Source organism: Mirounga angustirostris, unplaced genomic scaffold (genome assembly GCF_029215605.1).
Source record: "Mirounga angustirostris isolate CCGP_5_RB_7025 unplaced genomic scaffold, mMirAng1.0.hap1 SCAF_13, whole genome shotgun sequence".
Lineage (NCBI taxonomy): Eukaryota > Metazoa > Chordata > Mammalia > Carnivora > Phocidae > Mirounga > Mirounga angustirostris.
This window is the reverse complement of record NW_026991721.1, coordinates 8,007,256-8,026,599: the sequence shown is the minus strand read 5'-3', so window position 1 is coordinate 8,026,599 and position 19,344 is coordinate 8,007,256. Positions and strand designations below refer to the sequence as shown.

Genomic DNA, 19,344 nt, shown 5'->3' with positions numbered 1-19,344 from the left:
GGGTCCGCGGGCACTTCCCGGCCGCCCAATGGGCCGCACTCGATAACCCCGCCACAGTGACTCAGGCACCCGCTTAATCATTTGGTTCCAAAACAGACATTTCCCCAACTTCCCCTCCCTCCCGCAATCTTCCCCCTCTTCCTCCCACTCCAGCTGGTTCTGCTGAGTCCCCAAGGAGTCTGTTCACCCACTTCTGGGGGCAGGAGGGGCCTGGCCCGGGCCAAGGCAGAGGCTATATTCGAGGTCTTGGGGGAGAGCAGGGGACCTGGGGGCTGGCTGCCATACCGTGTCCCCGGGCCGGAAGCCCTCCACAGGCTGGTGACGGGCCTAGCCTGGGTAGGAAGGCCCTGCCCCCACAGGAAGTTACAGCAGAACAGCCTGTGGCGTCAGGCGTGGAGAGGAGCAGGGCTAGTGACATGGGGGCTTCCCATCCCCTTTCCCTGCCGGGGGTCGGGGCTGCCTCTTCCTGGGAGGGTGGCAGGCGCACCCCGATAGGCAGAGCCAGGGGGCCCCTGGGTCCTGGGCCATCTGCAGGCTTCCTCAGAGCCAGCCAACCCACCACGTGCAGCCTGGGAGGCAGGTTGGCTGGCTTGTGGACAGACGGGGCCCCGGGAGAGCCCGGCCACAGGCCTGAGGTAGTGAAGGAGCTTCCAACAGGCAGGGCCCGAGGAGGCTGTGAAAGCAGAAGTGGGAAACAGAGGGTCCCTCAGGAGACTGGGCGTCAGGCCAAGCTGCAGACAGGCCTGGGCTGAGCTAGAGCAGAGGGGGTGAAGAGATGGGGCCCCAAGGGAAGACCTGGTTGCCTCCAGGGCAGGGCACACGAGCCGTGCAAGAGGCCTAAATAAAGAGTCAGTCAGTTAGAGCTGATCCCCCAACCCGCTGCTGGGTCCCCCCAGGAGTAAGTCCCTTCAGCTCCTGTCCCCTGCAGTGGGGACACTGACCCTACCCTTCCTAATCCCGCTCATTCCTGAGTATATCAGATGTCGACTGAGGCTCCGTCAAGCCAGACCCCACGTTATACCAGTCCCTGCCTTCGTGGAGTATGGCCAGGCGGGTGAGGCGGACCCTCCACTCCCAGGACGGGGCTGAACACCAGCCTCAGCGCAGGGGGAGAGAGCACAGGGCCTGGAGCCAGAGGGGCTGCCCGCAGCCGGGATGGGGAGACTCCCTAGGAGAGTCCCGAGAGGGGCCACGGCATGCGGGGGGCAAGGTGTGATGTTGGCGCACGGGGGTGTTCTGAACTGGGGCCTCCAGGCCAGGGAGAACAAGAAAAGAGATTGGGGTTGCTGCCATTAGGAGTTGAGACTACTGGAGGTGGGAGCGGCCACCGAAGGGTTTTCAACCACTTACATCTAGACCGGCCCCTCGGGGAGGGGTGGGCTGGAGGCAGGGAGACAAGTCCTCCAATGGCGGGCAGTGAGGACAGACAAGAGGGTGGATTTTGGAGATGAGATTGGCATCGATGAAACGTGGTGGCTACACTTGGAAAGGATAGTGCTCAGGCCTGACGGGGAAGTCCTGTCACCCAGCCCCCAGATGCCCTGCAGAGGAGCCAGCAAGGAGGGAGAAGGGCCTCCGTCCAGGGTCAGGCAGAACGAGTTTCCCGTGTGCCTTGGGGGCTGGAAGTAGGAGTTACTGCATTTCTGTCCCAGAGGCAGGCACGTGGCCTGGTAAACATGTCTCTGGAGCTACTGAAGCCAGTGGGCATGTCCTTTTGCCCCTGGCATGTGGGTTTCTGGCCCGGGGCCCAGGGCAGGGCCTGGTCCTGAGGTATGGTGTGTTTGGGGATGGAAGCAGGAAGATGAGGCCGTGGACCAGGCAGGACCCCTGGGAAGAGGCCAGGGTGGCGGAGGAAGGGAATCGGAACCAGGGAACGACAGGAGCAGGCCAGGAGAAGGGGCCAAGGAGGACAAAACAGGAGCCAAATGTCAAGAGGAGATGGGGGGTGGGTGCCGCAAAGGCAGAACAGAGTGAGGGCAGCGGCTCCTAGGACTCTGAGAGGTTGGCCAGATTAAGCCAGAGAATCTCTTGCGTTTGGCACCTCCAGTGACGTTAGGGAGGGAGGAGGGGGGAGGGCAGCAAGAGACAGACCACTGGCGGGGAGGGGCTTTGCACACTCTCGAGAGTTGGTCCAGCCTTTGTCTTTGTGCTCACCATACACCAGCCCGCACTCCTGGACGGAGACGTGTCATCTGTCACTAGCTGCAGTACGAGAGCAGTGTTCGTGGTTCAGACTGAATCCTCACTCGTGGGCGTTAACCTTCCACAGACACTGGAACAGGCGAGGTTCCACGTCCACAGGGTTGGGATGATGACTGACATCTCACGAACTACAAAACCGAGGCCCTGAGAGCTGAAGGCCTTGGCCAAGGGCACAGAACGTGTAACCGAGAAACGTTTCTGGAGGGCCTGCTGTGACCGACACAGCCCCAGGGCCCCAGCAGAGCCTCGGCCTCCTGGGATCCCGGGAAAGCCGGGGAGAGGCCAGTTAGCCAGGAATTAGGGGTGGTGCTATCCGGGGCAGCCCATGGGCCAGGGTGCTTGAGGTGGAGACACTTGGATTCTGGGTGGGGGACTCCCCTGGGGAGAGATGCCGCGACTGAGCCCCGCAGAATGAGCCTTCCTGCCGTGACCTCGGTCCTTGACCCCGAGCCAACCCAGCCTGGCCCGCGCTGGCCTTGGCTGGTGCTCAGCACCAGGGGCTGGGCCCTCTGGGGCTGACGTGCCCCTGCTTCCCCGTGGCCCCACAGAGCGCAAGCAGGACTGGTCGGACCACGCCATTTGGTGGGAGCAGAAAAGACAATGGCTGCTGCAGACGCACTGGACGCTGGACAAGTATGGCATCCTGGCCGACGCCCGCCTCTTCTTCGGGCCCCAGCACCGGCCCATCATCCTGCGGCTGCCTAACCGCCGGGCCCTGCGCCTGCGAGCCAGCTTCTCCCAGCCCCTCTTCCAGGCCGTGGCCGCCATCTGCCGCCTCCTCAGTGAGTCCCCTGCGGGTCCCCGCTCTCCCAGCCCGGCCAGGGTCTCCCCACATTACTGGCCCAGCCATTGTCACATGGGCCTTGCAGTCCTGTCCCCGATCCGGACTGCAGGGCTGTGACCTGCCCCAGAGTACCTGGGAGGCGGGCGGGAAGGTTCTAGGGCAGGACCCCGGCCCCTGCTGAGGTCCCAGCTCCCCTCAGGTATCCGGCACCCTGAGGAGCTGTCTCTGCTCCGGGCTCCTGAGAAGAAGGAGAAGAAGAAGAAGGAGAAGGAGCCGGAAGAGGAGTTGTATGACTTGACCAAGGTCGTCCTGGCTGGGGGTGAGCACACGCTGGGCAGGCCAGGGGCTGGGCGCTGGCACTGGGCCCCCCAACCCCCCACCCGCGGCCAGGGCTGGGGGCTGGGCCTGTCTAATCCTGTCCCACACTCCAGGCGTGGCACCTGCATTGTTCCGGGGGATGCCAGCCCACTTCTCAGACAGCGCCCAGACCGAAGCCTGCTACCACATGCTGAGCCGGCCGCAGCCGCCGCCGGACCCCCTCTTGCTCCAGCGCCTGCCTCGGCCCAGTTCCCTGTTGGACAAGACCCAGCTCCACAGCAGGTGGTCTGCCTGCCTGCTCTGCAGCCTGGGGCCCTGTCCCCTTGGGTCTGGGCTCCCACTGCCAGGGCCCACGCCCTCCCCTGTACCCTTACCCCAAATCCATACCTCCTGTTTCCAGGCCTTTCTTAAATGTGTGCTTGCCCTTGATCAAGCACCCCCCCGCCCTGCCCAGCCCCCTGCCACGCCCCAGCACTGTACCTGCGTCAGCTCTGACCTCTGCCCATGCTATGGCCCAGGTGGCTGGACTCCTCGCGGTGCCTCATGCAGCAGGGGATCAAGGCCGGGGACATGCTCTGGCTGCGCTTTAAGTACTACAGCTTCTTCGACCTGGATCCCAAGGTGGGCTGGGACAGGGGACAGCAGGGGTCTGGGTCAGTGAGACATGGGGACTTAGGGTCAGGGGTGTGGGTCTGGGAACGTGAGAGACTAGCAGGGTGTCTGTCCATCTATCCATTGCCTCATCTACACTCCTGTTTCTTAACTCCACCACTGTCTGGGCAGTGTAGACAAGGGCAGGCGCCCCTAGGAAGCCTGCTCAGGTGGGAGATGCCTCCCACCTAGACTCAGAGAAGGTTTCCTAGAAGGGGTGACACTGGGATCTGCAGGTTTGGGGTGGGCGAGGGATGAGGTTTGCAGGCAGGGGCTGTGTGCATCTCTCCCTCCCTGCCTACCGTCCCTCCTGGCAATCAATCCATGGGCTCCATGCAGCCCTCTCAGAAACCATCAGACCCCACAGACGCTCCCTCGCCTGTGACCCTTTTCTCTCCCCCCTTTACTGCAAAACTTCTAAATGCCATTGTTTACCAAATCCTTGGAATCTAGTGTCCTTGCTCCCCAGAATCCTGCCCCCTGTTTCCAGGTCTTTCCTGTGGGTGCTCCCGGACTCCCTCTCTCTCCTCAGCCAGATTTATCCTGGCATCTTCTGTCCCCATCCACACACAGGAAGGACACCTGCTGAGGTGACCATGCCTGCATGCTCTCTGTCCCCTGCTCTCTTCCCTCCTGCTTCTTACTAGGCCACTTGTGACCCCCACAAGCTTGGGGGGGTCTCCAGATGCCTGGTCCAGGCTCCCCCCACTCTTCCTCCTGTCTCCACAGCCTCTGGGGGTTGGCAAACCCAGAAGGCCCTCCCCAGCCATCCTTATCCCCTTGCCCGTTATAGCTCCCAAGTATGTAATCTCTAGTGCAGACCTTCTCCCCTGAGCTCTAGACTCGAGTGTCCAGGTGGCCCGGCTCTGCTCACGCATCTAACAGGCATCTCAGACTCCTGCCTGAACCGGAAGTTGTGATCCCCAGCCTGCGCAGCACATCCTCCCACCTTTCCCGGATTCATTGCAAAAGCTTTCATGGATTCGTTGCTTACACCATTCTGGATCCTTCCCTTTCCTTCCTACCTCATCCATCTATCCATCTCTGTGCCCTGTTCATCCTCCCTTGAACTAAAATCCCAAACCACCCATTCTTCTCTGTCTTTTCATCTGTCCATCTGTCCGGGGGCCAGCCCATGTCATGTTGCTTAGCACATGCCTCCTAATGCCCCTCTCTCCCCTCTCCAAGGGCCTCTTGTGGCCTCTCCAAGCTCCACACCACGTCTGGAATGAACAGACACGAGGTCATGTCACTCCTGTGGCTGCCTGTGGCCCCAGCTGCCGAGCCCCCAGGCCCCTGCCTGATTGGGTCCCTGCCCATCTGTCCCCCCTCCCTCTCTTCCACCCTCGGCCCCTTCCTCTCCCGCGGACTTTATTGTCCCCATCCCCAGCTCTTCCTACCTTACTTTGGGTTGAGTGGTTTTCATGATTCCATTTTATCTCCTTTATATTAATTTATTAGCTATACTTAAAAAAAATGGTTTTGGTGGTTGCTTTAGGGGCTCTAGCACACGCACGCTATTACCACCCAGTAATACTCTAGCGCTTCTGCATGAGAAACTTCCAACAGGGCACTTGCGTTTCCCCCCTCGGCCTCTACATTCCTGTTATCACACACTTCAATTCTGCAAGTGTCAAAACCCTCAAGACACTGTCATTCTTGTTGCTGTCATTATTCTTACCACGGCTGTATTGAGAAATAATTCATATACCATATCATCTGCCCATTTAAATGGACAACCCAATGGTTTTTAGTACATTCACAGAGTTGGGCAACCATCAGCACAATCAGTTTTAAAACATTTTCATCACCCCCAAAAGAAAATCATACCCATCAACAGTCATTCCCCATTTATCCCTTACCCACAGAGCCCCAGACAACTCCTAATCTCCTTTCTGTCTCTATAGATTTGCCCATCCTGGACATTTCCTATAAATGTGATCATACAGTGTTTGGCTTTTTGTGTCTGGTTTCTTGCCCTTGGCATTGTGTTTTCCTATTTTAGCATGTTTCAGGGTTTCATTCCTTTTTACTGCAAAATAGGATATCATTGTAGGGATATACCACATTTTATTGATCCATTCAGCAATTAATAGACATTTGGTTTCCATCTCCCCACCCACGTGTTGGCTATTATGAATAAGGCTGCTATGAATACTCATGTACAAGTTTCTGAGTGGTCATATCTTTTCATTTCTCTTAGTGTAGACCTAGGAATAGAATTGTTGAATCATTATCGCTATTACTTTTACTTTAACCCGTCAATCATTTTTTTGGTGGAACTTTTTGTTTTGAAATAACTGGAGATTCCCAGGCAGTTGTAAGAAATAATTCACAGAAGGTGCCTGGCTGCCTCAGTAGGTAGAGCATGCGACTCTCACACTCAACATTTCCTGTGCTCTTTATTCCCGCGTATAGATCCACATTTCCAGCTGGTCTCATTTTCTGTCTGACCTGAAGGACTTCCTTTAACATTTCTTGTGGTGCTCATCTACTGGTGATGATTCTTTCAGCTTTTGTATGTCTGAATCAGTCATTATTTTACCTTTGATTTTGAAAGATGTTTTAACTCGGTGTAGAATTCTTGGGTGACGGTTTGTTTCTTATGGTACTTTATTTACTTATTTTTAAGATTTTATTTATTTATTTGAGAGAGCGTGTGTGCAAGAGAGAGAGTGCACAAGTCAGGGGAGAGTGGCAAAGGGTGAGGGAGAAGCAGACTCCCCACTGAGCAGGGAACCCAACGCATGGGGCTCGATCCCTGGACCCTGGGATCATGACCTGAGCCAAAGGCAGATGCTTAACCGACTGAGCCACCCAGGAGCCCCATCACTGGTTCTAAACAGTGTGATTATCATATGCCTTGGTTCTCTTCAGGTTTTTCATGCTTAGGGTTCAGTGAGCTTCTTGAATCTGTGAGTTGATAGTTTGCATCAAATTTGGAAAATTTGGGGTTGTTATTTTTTCAGGTTTTTTTTTCCCTCCCTCCCTTGATGGGATTCCAACTGCATTAACTATTAGACTGCTTAGCATCATCCCACAGCCCACTGATGCTCTGTTCGTTTCTTTTTTTAGGTCGTTTTTCCAGTCTTATTTTTCTGTGTTGCATATTGAGTAGGTCTCTTGCTCTGTCTTCAAGTTTACTAATCTTTCTTCTGCCGTGTCGAATCTGCCATGGATTTCATGCCTACAAGTTTAACTGTGACCTTTTTAATAGTTTCCATGGGTCTCCTTAAAATGCTCCTGTCTCTCTACCTGTTGAACACACATGATGTATTTGTAGTAACTCTTCATGTTTTTATCTACTAATTCTGTATCTAGTGATTCTTTTCTTGATTTGTTTCTATAGACACTCCCCTCGTTATGACTTGTATTTTTCTGCTTGTTTTCATGCCTGGTCATTTTTCCCCCTTTATTTTTGGGGGAGAGAGAGCATGAGCAGGGTGAGGGGCAGAAGGAGAAGCAGGCTTTCTGCTGAGCAGGGAGCCCAATGCAGGGCTCGATCCCGAGACTCCGAGATGATGACTTGAGCTGAAGGCAGATGCTTTTTTTTTTTTTTTAAGATTTTATTTATTTATTTGACAGAAAGACAGTGAGAGAGGGAACACAAGCAGGGGAGTAGGAGAGGGAGAAGCGGACTTCCCACTGAGCAGAGAGCCCAATGTGGGGCTCGATCCCAGGACCCTGGGATCATGGCCTGAGCCAAAGGCAGACGATTAAGGACTGATCCACCCAGGCACCCCCCCGAAGGCAGATGCTTAACCGACTGAGCCACCTAGGTGCCCCTTGTTGTTTTTTTCTTTTTGTACCTGATCATTTTTTATCTGATGCCAGACAGACACTACAAATTTTATATTCTTGGGTGCTAGATTTTTTTTCTATAGTCCTTTAAGTATTTTTAAACCTTGTTTAGGGATGAAGTTAAACTACTTGGAGACAGTTTGATCCTTCCAAGGCTTGCCTTGAATGTTAATTAGACAGGACAAAAGCATCCTCTAATATAGGGCTAATTTACCCCATTACTGAGGCAATTGCCTTCAGAGGACTCTATCTAATGTGCCATGCATCATGAGGCTTCTCTAATCTGGCTTTTGGGAGTGTGAACTATTTCCACCTTAAGTGAGCTCTGGTAAATGTTCCATCTGCTCCTTTCAAGTTTTGTTTTGTTTTTGTTTTTGTTTTTTATCAGCCTTGGGTAGTTTCCTTACACACATACACTGATCAGTGCTTAGCTAAAGACTCAAGAAGAGCCTTCTGCTGATCTCCAGAGCTTTCTCTCTGTGCAGCTCTCTCCTCTACAGGACTCTGTCCTGTGAATTCTAGCTGCCCTGGACTCACCAAATGCTCAACTACATTTCTTAACTTGGGGAATATGCTGGGTTCTATTTGGGGTCCCCTTCCCTGTGCAACTCTCTCTGGGCAACAAGCTGGGGCAATCAGGATTCACCATGTTTGTTTCCCTTCTGTCAGGGATCACTGTTCTGTGTGGTCTCTTGTCCAGTATCTAAAAACCACTGGGTCTTTGTTGCTCTCTTTGTTTTTTGTGTGTGTGTGTTTTTTTTAAAGATTTTATTTTTAAGTAATCTCTGCACCCAACATGGGGCTTGAACTTATAACCATGAGATCAAGAGTTGCATGTTCTACCAACTGAGCCAGCCAGTTGCCCCTGTTGTCTTTGTTTTCAAAATGAAAATTTAGGGGCGCCTGGATGGCTCAGTCATTAAGTGTCTGCCTTCAGCTTGGGTCATGATCCCGGGGTCCTGGGATTGAGCCCCACATCGGGCTCCCTGCTTTGTGGGAAGCCTCTTTTCCCTCTCCCACTCCCTCTGCTTGTGTTCCCTCTCTCGCTGTGTCTCTCTCTGTCAAATTAAAAAAAAAATGAAAATTTAAAAACAAAATTTTCTTTTTTAATATTCTTCTTTTAAGTTTTTATTTATTTATTTAAGTAATCTCTACACCCAACATGGGGCTCAAACTTATGACCCCAAGATCAAGAGTTGCATGCTCTTCTGACTGAGCCAGCCAGGCACCCCAAAATTTTCTTATAGTTCACAATTGCTAGATTTTATTTACTTATTTTTCTATTAATTGTGCACAATTAGAAGAGAGACCCCCAAAAGATACTCTTGTAAGATACTCTCTATGTGGCTATGGCTTCTTCTTTGGGGTCTTCACAGTGATGAAGTGGGAAGTTCCATAGCCAAGCCCCGCCAACATTGCAGCCCAACCACAAAACTCTTTTCAAACTGGTGGATTGCTTTAGGATATCAGTCAGTGTTATCTTTTTTGTGGAACCATAGAAGGTAGCACTCTAGACCCACTGTGCAACTGTTGTCCTTGGACTGCTATTCTCTATTTCCTGGGAATCCCTCTATTGGACTTCTTGGTTCCTGAATCTCATGTGTTCCTCTGTTGACTAACTCCTTCGTTTGGATAAAACATATAGTTCAATAGCTTCCCCTAAAATGGTAAGTGATTTGAAATCCTGCATGTCTGAAAAGGTCACTGTTCTACCCTCACTCAGATGATAGTTTGGCTAGGTATAGAATTCTAGGTTGGAAATATTTTCCTGCCAAATCTGAATCCACCTTCCCATTGTCCTCTGGATCCCAGTGGTTCTATTAAGGAGTCTAATGCCATTTTGTTTTCAATCTTTCCATGTGAGACCCTTTTATTTTTTCTTGGAGAGGGAGGGGAGATGTCAGAAGCTTTTAGAATCTTCTCCTTATCTCATGATGCTTTAAAATCTCTCAATACTATGTCCTAGTATGGATCTTTCTTCATTGATTGGCCTGCACACTTGCTGAGCCCTTTCAGATGAGGAACTTGAGTCTTTCAGTTTTGGAGAAATGTCCTAACCAATCTCTTTAATCATTTCCTCCCCATCACTTTTCTGTTCCTTTCTTCTGGAAGTAGATATTAGATCCCCTAGATTGCTTCTTCAAAGAAAAAACATAGACATTTATCTTGTTTTTCTCATGTCTTTTTTTTTTTTTTTTTAAGATTTTTTATTTTTAAGTAATCTCTACACCCAGTGTGGGGCTCAAACTCACAATTCCAAGATCAAATGTTGCACGCTCCACCGACTGAGCCAGCCAGGCACCCCTTGTCTTTCTCATTTCTAAGTTTGTTGTCTTTTTGTTTTACTTTCTGGACAGGGCTTTGACTTATCTTTCAAATGATCTATTGAATTTTTAATTTCTGCAACTGTATTTTTTTTTAAGTTCTAAGAGCTTTTATTTTCTGGTGTTCCTTTGTAAGTTTGTTTGTTGGTTTGTTAGTAGAACATACATTTAGAAAAATGTACAAATGTATCCAACACATCAAGCAGCAGGATTTCACCAGCCCCCAGAAGCCCCTTTCATACCCCTTCCAGTCAGTATCTCCCTTGGGGGAGGCAATAATGTTAATTCTAACACCACAGATAGTTTAGTCTGTGCTTGAAATCTACATAAATGAAATCACACAGTCTGTACTCTTCTGTGTCTGGCTTTTTTCACTCAGCATTATGCTTGTATGATTCATCCACAGTGCATACAGTTGTAGCTTATTCTTTCTCATTGGTGTGTGACATTCCATTATGTCAATATACCATAATTAATTTTCCATTCTACTGTTAATGGGCATTGCACAGTTTCCAGATTGGTACCATTATGAATAAAGATGCTATGAACATTCCAATAATGTCTTTTGGTGAACATATGTACACATTTCTGTAAGGTATGTGCCCAGAGGTGGAATTGCTGGATTACAGGGCAGCTTTGGTTTAACTGTAACAGGTAGCTGTCAAGCAGCTTTCCAAAGTGGTTGTACCAAAGTTACACCCCCATCAGCAGTGTCCAAAAATTTAGCTTGTTCCACAGCTTCACTGGTGCTTGGTGTTTCCTATCGTTTCCATGGTAGCCATTCTGGTAGGTGTGTAATGGTATCTCAGAGGGTTTTTTGTTTATTGCAGCCATCATTGCAATCAAGTTTTAGAACATTTCATCACCCCAGAAGGTTCTCTAGTGCCCATTTGCAATCGTTCCTCCTCCCACACATAACCCCAGACGATCACTGATACGCCTTTTATGTGGCTTTCAGATTTCTCTGATGACTAATCAGGTTGAGCCCTTTTTCATAGGGCTACTAGCCATTTGGATATCCTCTTTTGTGAAGTTTCTGCTCAACTTCTTTGCCAATTGTTAATACTGAGCTGCTTTCATATTGCTTTATAGGAGTTCTTTATATATTCTGTATATGGGTAGTACTTTGTCGGATAAATATATTGTGATTATAGTTTCCCACCCTGTGCTTTTCCTTTTCATTCTCTTAATGGTTTATTTTGATAAAAAGAAGTTCCTAATTTTTAATATAATCTGACTTCTATTTTTAAATATTTTTTCTTTTATGATGAATATCTTTTGTGTCCTGTTAAAAAAATCGTTTTTATTCCAAGATCACAAAGATGCAACTTTTCTCTAAAAGCTTTATTGTTTTAACTTTCATGTTTCGATCTGCAATCCAGCTGGTGTTGATATTTGTATGTGGTGTGAGGTAGGGGAACAAAACAATTTTAAAAAAATGCGGGTAACCAATAGACACAGTATCATTTATTGAAAACAGCAACCTTTCCCCAGTGACTGTGGGGTCACCTTTGTCATAAGTCAGGTGAATATTAAGTGTATGGGTCTCTCTCTGACTCTCTGGTTCCATTCATCAATTTGTCTCTCTTCACCAATGCCACACAACCCTAATTACTATACCTTTATAATTATGTTCTTTTTTTAACACAGCATCCCGTTCTTGTGTTATGGGTACAGCATTTTGTCTCCCTAAAGATTTTGTCTGGTTGAAGTTTTCTTCTGCTCCCTACTCTCTTGGTTTCCTCCAAGTTCTGTCTTTTCTGGTCTCTGTAGCTTCTGCCACAGCTGTCCTTACACTGGGGTAATCCTTGCCTGCCCTTTCATATTGAGAGGCAAGACTCTAGGAAGCCACTGAAAACCCTGAGTGGATGAATAGGGCTTAGCACTTTGGGGGCTTCCTGGGGGTGCTGGGGTAGGCATGTTATCACTCTTTGTGGGGGTTTTCTCTTTGGCTCATCAGTTTCTCAGCAGTGAACCCTCTGATCTCCCGACTGGGAAAAGAAGGCTCACTGTCAAAGTCTTGGGTGACAAGTGAGGAAGGGCTGGTGGTGTCCCACCTTTCACAATGTCAACCTTCTCTCAGTTCACCTGTTTCGAGCACAGTGCACCCCCTCACCCAGCTGTGCCTAGAGTACCAAATGCGGGGGTGCCTCTGGCTCACCATCTCCAGGGAGTAAATCTCCGGCTTCTGCCAGGTGCCTGGCTGTCACTTGGCTGCAGGGAGTGGGGGACGCCTGCTCCTTTTATACACCTTCGATAGTCATTTCAGCCCATCCTCACCTCTCAGCCAGAGAATCCCAGTCCAGAACCTGTCAGGGGCTGCCACACACACTGGATGCCTTTGTCCAGATCTGTGTTCTTTTTGCTGTTTGTTTCCTGACTATTTTCTTTTTTTTTTTTTAAGATTTTATTTATTTGGGGTGCCTGAGTGGCTCAGTCGTTAAGTGTCTGCCTTCGGCTCAGGTCATGATCCCAGGGTCCTGGGATCGAGCCCTGCATCGGGCTCCCTGCTTGGCGGGAAGCCTGCTTCTCCCTCTCCCACTCCCTTGGCTTGTGTTCCCTCTTTCGCTGTGTCTCTCTCTGTCAAATAAATAAATAAAATCTTAAAAGATTTTATTTATTTATTTGACAGAGAGAGAGAGAGCACAAGTAGGCAAAGAGGCAAGCAGTGGGGGAGGGAGAAGCAGGCTCCCAGCAGAGCAAGGAGCCCGATGTGGGGCTCGATCCCAGGACCCTGGGACCATGACCCAAGCCGAAGGCAGACACTTAACGACTTAGCCACCCAGGTGCCCCTGTTTCCTGACTATTTTCAAAACTCATTCATGCCTTTACCTCAGAACGAGAGAGGGTTTGAAAAAGCAAGAGATCCCAGCTCTCTCTCGCTGTAACTCAGTTCCCGTTCATGTTTCTGCTTTCCATCTGCCAAAATGTTGTCAGCATCCCTCACCTGCCGTAGTTCCTGCTCTCTTCTTTGTCTTTTTGTGTTTACCCTTTTTATGCCTTTGCTATCAATGTTGGTGGGTTTCAGAGGGAGCACAGGCTTGGTCTTCTGTGGGTAACTGGGATCCCCCTTTGAGCTTCGCACTCCCTGTTCCTTCTCTCTGGAATGTTCTTCCTATCACTCTTCCCTTTAGTGGCCCATTGCCATCCTTCAGGTCTCAGGGCAGTCTGTTGCCTCCTCAAGGAAGACTTCCTGGAATGCTTCCTTATGTGGAGTAGCTCCCTGCACCCCAGCTCCATTCTCTCTCATCGCCATCATCCTTGGGGTGTCTTTGCCTGAGGGTGTGAGTGAATGGCCCCATGGAAACTATTTCCTTTATTTATTGCTTTTTTTTTTTTTTTTTAGATTTATTTATTTGACAGAGAGAGGGAACACAAGCAGGGGGAGTGGGAGAGGGAGAAGCAGGCTTCCCGCTGAGCAGGGAGCCCGATGTGGGGCTCGATCCCAGGACCCTGGGAACATGACCCGAGCTGAAGGCAGACGCCCCAAGACTGAGCCACCCAGGTGCCCCTCATTTATTGCTTTTATCGCAGTCTTGAATCATCTCACTTACTGACTGATTGGTTTGCTCTGTCCCCCTTCTCCAACAAGTGCACAGCAGACATACAGTCCACATCTGTACAAAAAGTCTTACAGGGAAAAAGGTGTCATTTGTCTGGGCGGCTGTAAGGCTGGTGTTGGGGTCTACTGCCCAGGTGGGGCCACGAGCTGAGCTTGTCACTGCACAAAGGCAGGGCTGGTGGCTGAGGCTCACGGGGTCCAGGAACACAGGGAGCTCAGGGCCATTGGCACCTGACTGAACCCAGCCTCCCCCACCCCTGCTGCAGACAGACCCGGTGCGGCTGACCCAGCTGTATGAGCAGGCCCGGTGGGACCTGCTGCTGGAGGAGACCGACTGCACTGAGGAGGAGATGATGGTGTTCGCAGCCCTGCAGGTGTCCGGTGGGCCGGGGGAGCGGGGGGGGGGTGGTAGGGCGCAGGCTGAGCCCAGGGCAGGGAGGGTCTGCCAAGGTGGGGCCCCATCTTTGGGAAGCCCCACTTGGGTGCTGTGGGCTAGTGGGCCACCCACTTAGCCCTCCCTGGCCACGCACCCCACCCAGTACCACATCAACAAGCTGTCCCAGAGCGGGGAGGTGGGCGAACCAAGTGGCACAGACCGGGGGCTGGACGACCTGGATGCAGCCCTGAACAACCTGGAGGTGAAGCTGGAGGGGTCGGCATCCACGGATGTGCTGGTGAGGAGGGGCTCTGGTCAGGGGTTGGTGTTGGGGTCAGGGTCAAGTGTGGGGATCTGGTCCCCCTCTGACTCCTCTTCTCTGCAGGACAACCTCACCACCATCCCGGAACTCAAGGACCATCTCCGGATCTTCCGGTGAGTTTGGGCCCAGCGTTGGCAGCCCCGCTGGAGGGGCCCAGTGTGGAGAGAGAGCCCAGGAGGGAGGGAGGCAGCCTGTCACAAAACTCCTGCCTCACCCTCAGGCCCCGGAAGCTAACCCTAAAGGGGTACCGCCAGCACTGGGTGGTGTTCAAGGAGACCACCCTGTCCTACTACAAGAGCCAGGATGAGGCCCCGGGGGACCCCATTCAGCAGCTCAACCTCAAGGGTGAGTGAGGGTGGCCTGGCCAGGACAGGGACAAGGGCAGGAGCAGGCTGGGGGCCTACCCGGCCCCCCTGTGGGCTGGGAGGTGAAAGCTCTCACCTCCGTTTCCCCCTGGGGGCAGGAGAAGACACCCTGTGTGCCGAGGCATTGTGCTGGGCTGGCATCGGCCCAGGGACCTCTCGGGCAGGGTCCCCCCTTCCCAGCCTCCTACCCACCCCTTCATCTCCCTCTAGGCTGCGAGGTGGTCCCCGATGTCAATGTCTCAGGCCAGAAGTTCTGCATCAAACTCCTAGTACCCTCCCCTGAGGGCATGAGTGAGATCTACCTGCGGTGCCAGGATGTAAGTCAGGGCCAGGCTGAGGCTGGAGTGGGCAGGGGGACAGGGGGGCCAGGGGCTGAACCAGAGCCTGTTCCTCACCCCCCAGGAGAAGCAGTACGCCCACTGGATGGCCGGCTGCCGACTGGCGTCTAAGGGCCGCACCATGGCGGACAGCAGCTACACCAGCGAAGTGCAGGCCATTCTGGCCTTCCTCAGCCTGCAGCGGACAGGGGGCGGGGGCTCAGGCAACCACCCCCAGGGCCCTGACGCCTCTGCCGAGGGCCTCAACCCCTACGGCCTTGTTGCCCCCCGCTTCCAGCGGAAGTTCAAGGCCAAGCAGGTGCCAGAGGAAGCGGGTGGTGGGTAGGACCACGGCGTTTACCTGGCCACCCTTGGCCCCTGGATCGCCACAGAGCCTTCCTTTAGAAAGCCACGTGCTCACTCATGCCTTCTCCTTCTCCTACCCGTGTCCTTGAGACTGAGCACGCCGGTGCCCACCCTCTGGGAGAGGTCACTGCCGGCTTCCAATTCAGGGCCTGGCTCAGCTCCTACCTGCGGAGTGGTGAGAGGGTGCAGGCCACGGCCCCACACCGGGCCGCACCCCTACTCCAGGCTCAGCATCCTGTCTCCCTGGTGGGGACGGGCAGGGGGACTCAGGGGCTTTGAGGGCCCCTCACCTGGTGTGGTCCCGCAGCTCACCCCCCGGATCCTGGAAGCCCACCAGAACGTGGCCCAGCTTTCACTGTCTGAGGCCCAGCTGCGCTTCATCCAGGCCTGGCAGTCCCTGCCCGACTTCGGCATCTCCTATGTGGTGGTCAGGTACGGCCCCGCCGCAGCCTGCTCTGCCCTGGCCGGCACCCGAAGCCTCCCTTCCCGCCATCCTGCGCCCCTGCAGCAAACACCAGAGTGAGGGATCAGGCCCGCAGGGCGGCGGACCCCTCCCGCTGGAGGCCGCCGTTCGGGGCTGTGCCGGGGGCTGCCCTCTGCCCCTTCCCAAGCCTGCAAAGATAGAGCCAACCAACAGTGACGACGCTACAAAAAAGGTTGTCAGTGAAAGGCATGGACACTTTGCCTGAGGCTGCCAAGTGCTATTGTAATGGTTTTAGCAGTTAACCCTCATTTCCCAGCTGAGGAACTTGAGGCCCGGAGACGCCAGCTGACACGGCAGAGCTTGCCCGGGGACGCGGCCCCAGGCTCTCCGGGTGGGCTCTGGGGCCGTGCAGGGCGGGGCTCTGGCTCACACTCTCTCCCGCCCCGGGGACTAGGTTCAAGGGCAGCAGGAAGGATGAGATCCTGGGCATCGCCAACAACAGACTGATCCGCATCGACTTGGCCGTGGGCGACGTGGTCAAGACCTGGCGCTTCAACAACATGCGCCAGTGGAATGTCAACTGGGACATCCAGCAGGTGGGCCAAGGGTAAGGGCCGGGGCGGGGGCAGGCTCCAGGGACCCCGGCCAGGCCCAGCCAGGGCAGGACGGGGGCTGCTCTCCTCCCCCTCCCCGACCAGCCCCTCTGACTGCCCGCTCTGCAGGTGGCCATCGAGTTTGATGAGCACATCAACGTGGCCTTCAGCTGCGTGTCGGCCAGCTGCCGCATCGTGCACGAGTACATCGGGGGCTACATTTTCCTGTCGACGCGGGAGCGGGCCCGCGGAGAAGAGCTGGATGAGGATCTCTTCCTGCAGCTCACAGGAGGCCATGAGGCCTTCTGAGGCCTGTCTTAGCGCCCCCACTTTGCTCACTACCTGCTATGGTCACGCCTAAGCCCACACCCCCTCCAGACATGCACCGAGCTGGGCACATTCACCTGCTGTCCCTGGTTTTGTGCAGACCAGGGACCTAACCGGGCCAGACTCTGCCATCTCCCAGGCTAGGGAGGGTGGGTTACGAGCTCGTACAATGCCCGCCCTTCCCTTGTCCGAGTGGCCAGGACCAACACCACTGACCCAGCTAGAGTTCCTGAGCACATGAGGACAACTGGCTGTAGCTACGGGATGATGATAATTCATGGTTTCAAACTGGAGCTTCTTTTTTATGTTTTTACATTTTTAAAAATAAATATTTTATTGTTGGATCATCCTTCTTCCTCTGGAGCTGTACTTGGGGTCACTCTGACACTCCGCCTCCTCTTCATTACCAGCCAAGGAGAGGGACTTTCCTAAGATAGAGACAAGAGGTTAGGGAAAGGGAGACAGAAGTCAGCCTGGGGCTAGGAGCCGGGAGGGAGGAGAGGGTGGAGGGCACAGGCTCCAGGCACCGTGAACAGGAGGAGGGTGGTGGTTCTCACGGGTAGGGCGTAGCTGCAGGGCCTCCTTGAAGTACTTGGGAAGCAGGAAGCCATCAGCATTCCCTGGAGTCAGGATCACTCCATTGGCAGAGCGGAAGAAGGGGATTCCATCTGCAGACAAAGCCAGATTTGGGACTCCTGCCCTCTCTGAAGCCCTAGGGCAGTCCCCGCTGTGTCCAGGCTCACCTGCCAGGGCTCGGGGCCCGTCAATGAACACAGCCACTTCGCAATTTGGCCGCATGCCTGTGGAGACAATTGGAGCTGGGGCCTGGGGCACTTGGGAGCTGGTCATCAAACCTGGACAGGCTCAGCAGGAGGTCCTGGGCTCAGGGGCGGGGATGGGGTTACTGTAGCATGCAGAGCATGGGGTGGCCTTGGACAAGAGAAGGTATGATCCTTGGAGAGGGACCTGGTAAGGACAGCTGGGGAGGGCCACTGACCACTGACGACACCAGGGTCCCCAGGCAGTCCCGGGGCCAGGTGGATATGGGTCCTTCCCCGGCAGGACAGACCCTTGAGCTGGATGGATGGCCAGTGCTGCCAGAATGTGCCATGGACAAGCCTTAGGGGCAAGGCCTGTGGGGTCTCCAGGGGCATCAGCTCCAACTCAGGTACCTGGGGTGGCGGGGGGAATGGACGGCAGTGAGACGCCCCTCACGGGCAGGGGTCCCACCTGGCTCTCCCACTGGTCCCCTTAGCGCCCACCTGCAGGGAGTGACCCTGATTGGCCCGGATGAGAAGGCCAGTGCCGGGCTCCCCTGGCTGCAGGGCAAACCGCTGCTTCCTGTTGGTGTCCACCACGCGCTGCACATCTTCAGCCGAGAAGCTGTGGAACTGGGGCAGCTCCAGGAGGGCACACAGGGGCACGAAGCCATCTGCGGACAGGCAGGATGCTCAGGAGCTGAACCGGTTCTGGCCTGGGCCAGAGGTAACAGTGGGAGCCACAGGCAACCAGAACAGAGCCTGGGTGCGTGGCGGGGGTCACAGGCGTTTATCTGTAAGAGTCTCCCTTTTCTGAGCCTCCGTTTCCTCAACTTATATGGGACTAGGATCTGCCTCAGGGAGGGTCACAAAGATAAAGTGTCCCTTTTTTAGCATAGTACCCTGCCCAGAATGGATACTCAGTAAACCGCAGTTACCCCAACAGCCCCCAGTACCCACTCTGGGTAAGTGTCTATTGGGCCACTGCACCGGGGATATGGCCAGGCCTGGCCTCCCAGTTTGCTCTAGACAGGATACTGGGCTCTGGGCCTTGGTGCTCCCTGCACATGGAGGAGATGGGCCCTCCGTGCCATCCCCATGGGGCCATGGGGTAGGGCAGCACAGACAGGCTCACACTGCTCCCTCGCCGCCAACCACTCACCTCAGTCTTCAAGATTCTCACTTACCAGCCCTCATGGGAAGCCCCAGCTTCAAGGCCCCGTGCCGCAGGGCATAGGACAGAGCCTTGGACAGCTGCACATCTCGGTCCTGTAAGAGCCCAGAGGTGGTCCCGGGTCCACTCCCACCCCGCCAGCATATTCCAGGGAGCCAGGGCATCAAGTCCTCTTCCTCTACCCTCCCACCAAGAAAGTGGGGGTGAGGGTGGGGGGGCGCACCTGTTCCCGGGGTCTGTGAGCCCTTCTACCCCTGGGTCCTGTGGTTTCCTGCCTCCTTCCTCCAGGGGAGTTCATGGGTAAGACCTGCGAGGAACAGTGATATGTGGGGACGGTTAAGGACCCTCTCATGCCCCCGTCCTGCCCAGCATGTCACAAAGCCTCAGGATGTGAGAGCTGGGAGGCGGATATCCTGCTCATTAAATTCACTTCCCGCCCCCAACTCCCTGATACAGATAGGGAAACTGAGGCCAGTAGGCAAGATTTGCCCAAGGTCACACCGTGTCCGCCACGGATCCCAGGGAAGCCGAGCCCCGGCGCTCCAGGCTCGCGGGGCTGCCCCGCAAAGTGGGCCTCAGGAGGCGGCCCGGGCGTTCAGGCGAACGGGGCGGAAGCGTCAGGACCCGCCAAGACAGACAGAGTTAGGAGGCGGGAACCTGGGACGGCGGGCTCCCCGACT

General features: G+C 53.8%; 2 protein-coding genes across 5 annotated transcripts in view; one reads left to right on the top strand and one right to left on the bottom strand.

The window, feature by feature from the left end:
• The window catches only part of FERMT3 (FERM domain containing kindlin 3), a 21,363-nt gene extending 4,284 nt beyond the window's left edge, over positions 1-17,079 (top strand). For both annotated transcript variants that reach the window (XM_064576254.1, XM_045893419.3), the window contains exons 3-15: positions 2,751-2,984; positions 3,186-3,305; positions 3,418-3,586; positions 3,823-3,925; positions 13,909-14,016; positions 14,182-14,316; positions 14,404-14,453; positions 14,561-14,685; positions 14,916-15,022; positions 15,108-15,341; positions 15,696-15,820; positions 16,267-16,408; positions 16,535-17,079. In XM_064576254.1, the coding sequence (XP_064432324.1) occupies positions 2,751-2,984; positions 3,186-3,305; positions 3,418-3,586; positions 3,823-3,925; positions 13,909-14,016; positions 14,182-14,316; positions 14,404-14,453; positions 14,561-14,685; positions 14,916-15,022; positions 15,108-15,341; positions 15,696-15,820; positions 16,267-16,408; positions 16,535-16,714 (1,832 nt within the window). In that variant the 3' untranslated portion in view covers positions 16,715-17,079. The remainder of the gene's footprint in view (positions 1-2,750; positions 2,985-3,185; positions 3,306-3,417; positions 3,587-3,822; positions 3,926-13,908; positions 14,017-14,181; positions 14,317-14,403; positions 14,454-14,560; positions 14,686-14,915; positions 15,023-15,107; positions 15,342-15,695; positions 15,821-16,266; positions 16,409-16,534) is intronic.
• On the bottom strand, positions 17,020-19,344 carry TRPT1 (tRNA phosphotransferase 1). 3 transcript variants are annotated; one of them, XM_045893421.3, is made up of 8 exons: positions 19,166-19,342; positions 18,888-18,971; positions 18,678-18,759; positions 17,995-18,164; positions 17,730-17,904; positions 17,476-17,532; positions 17,290-17,400; positions 17,020-17,160 (listed from the first exon to the last, which is right to left on the bottom strand). In XM_045893421.3, exons 2-8 carry the CDS (start codon positions 18,960-18,962, stop codon positions 17,066-17,068), a joined length of 765 nt encoding a protein of 254 aa, XP_045749377.1. In that variant the 5' UTR covers positions 18,963-18,971; positions 19,166-19,342; the 3' UTR covers positions 17,020-17,065. The 3 variants fall into 3 exon arrangements, with proteins under 3 accessions (XP_045749377.1, XP_045749376.1, XP_045749378.1); XM_045893420.3 differs by having other exon boundaries at positions 17,023-17,160; positions 17,260-17,400; positions 19,166-19,344; XM_045893422.3 differs by having other exon boundaries at positions 17,023-17,160; positions 17,260-17,400; positions 17,802-17,904; positions 19,166-19,335.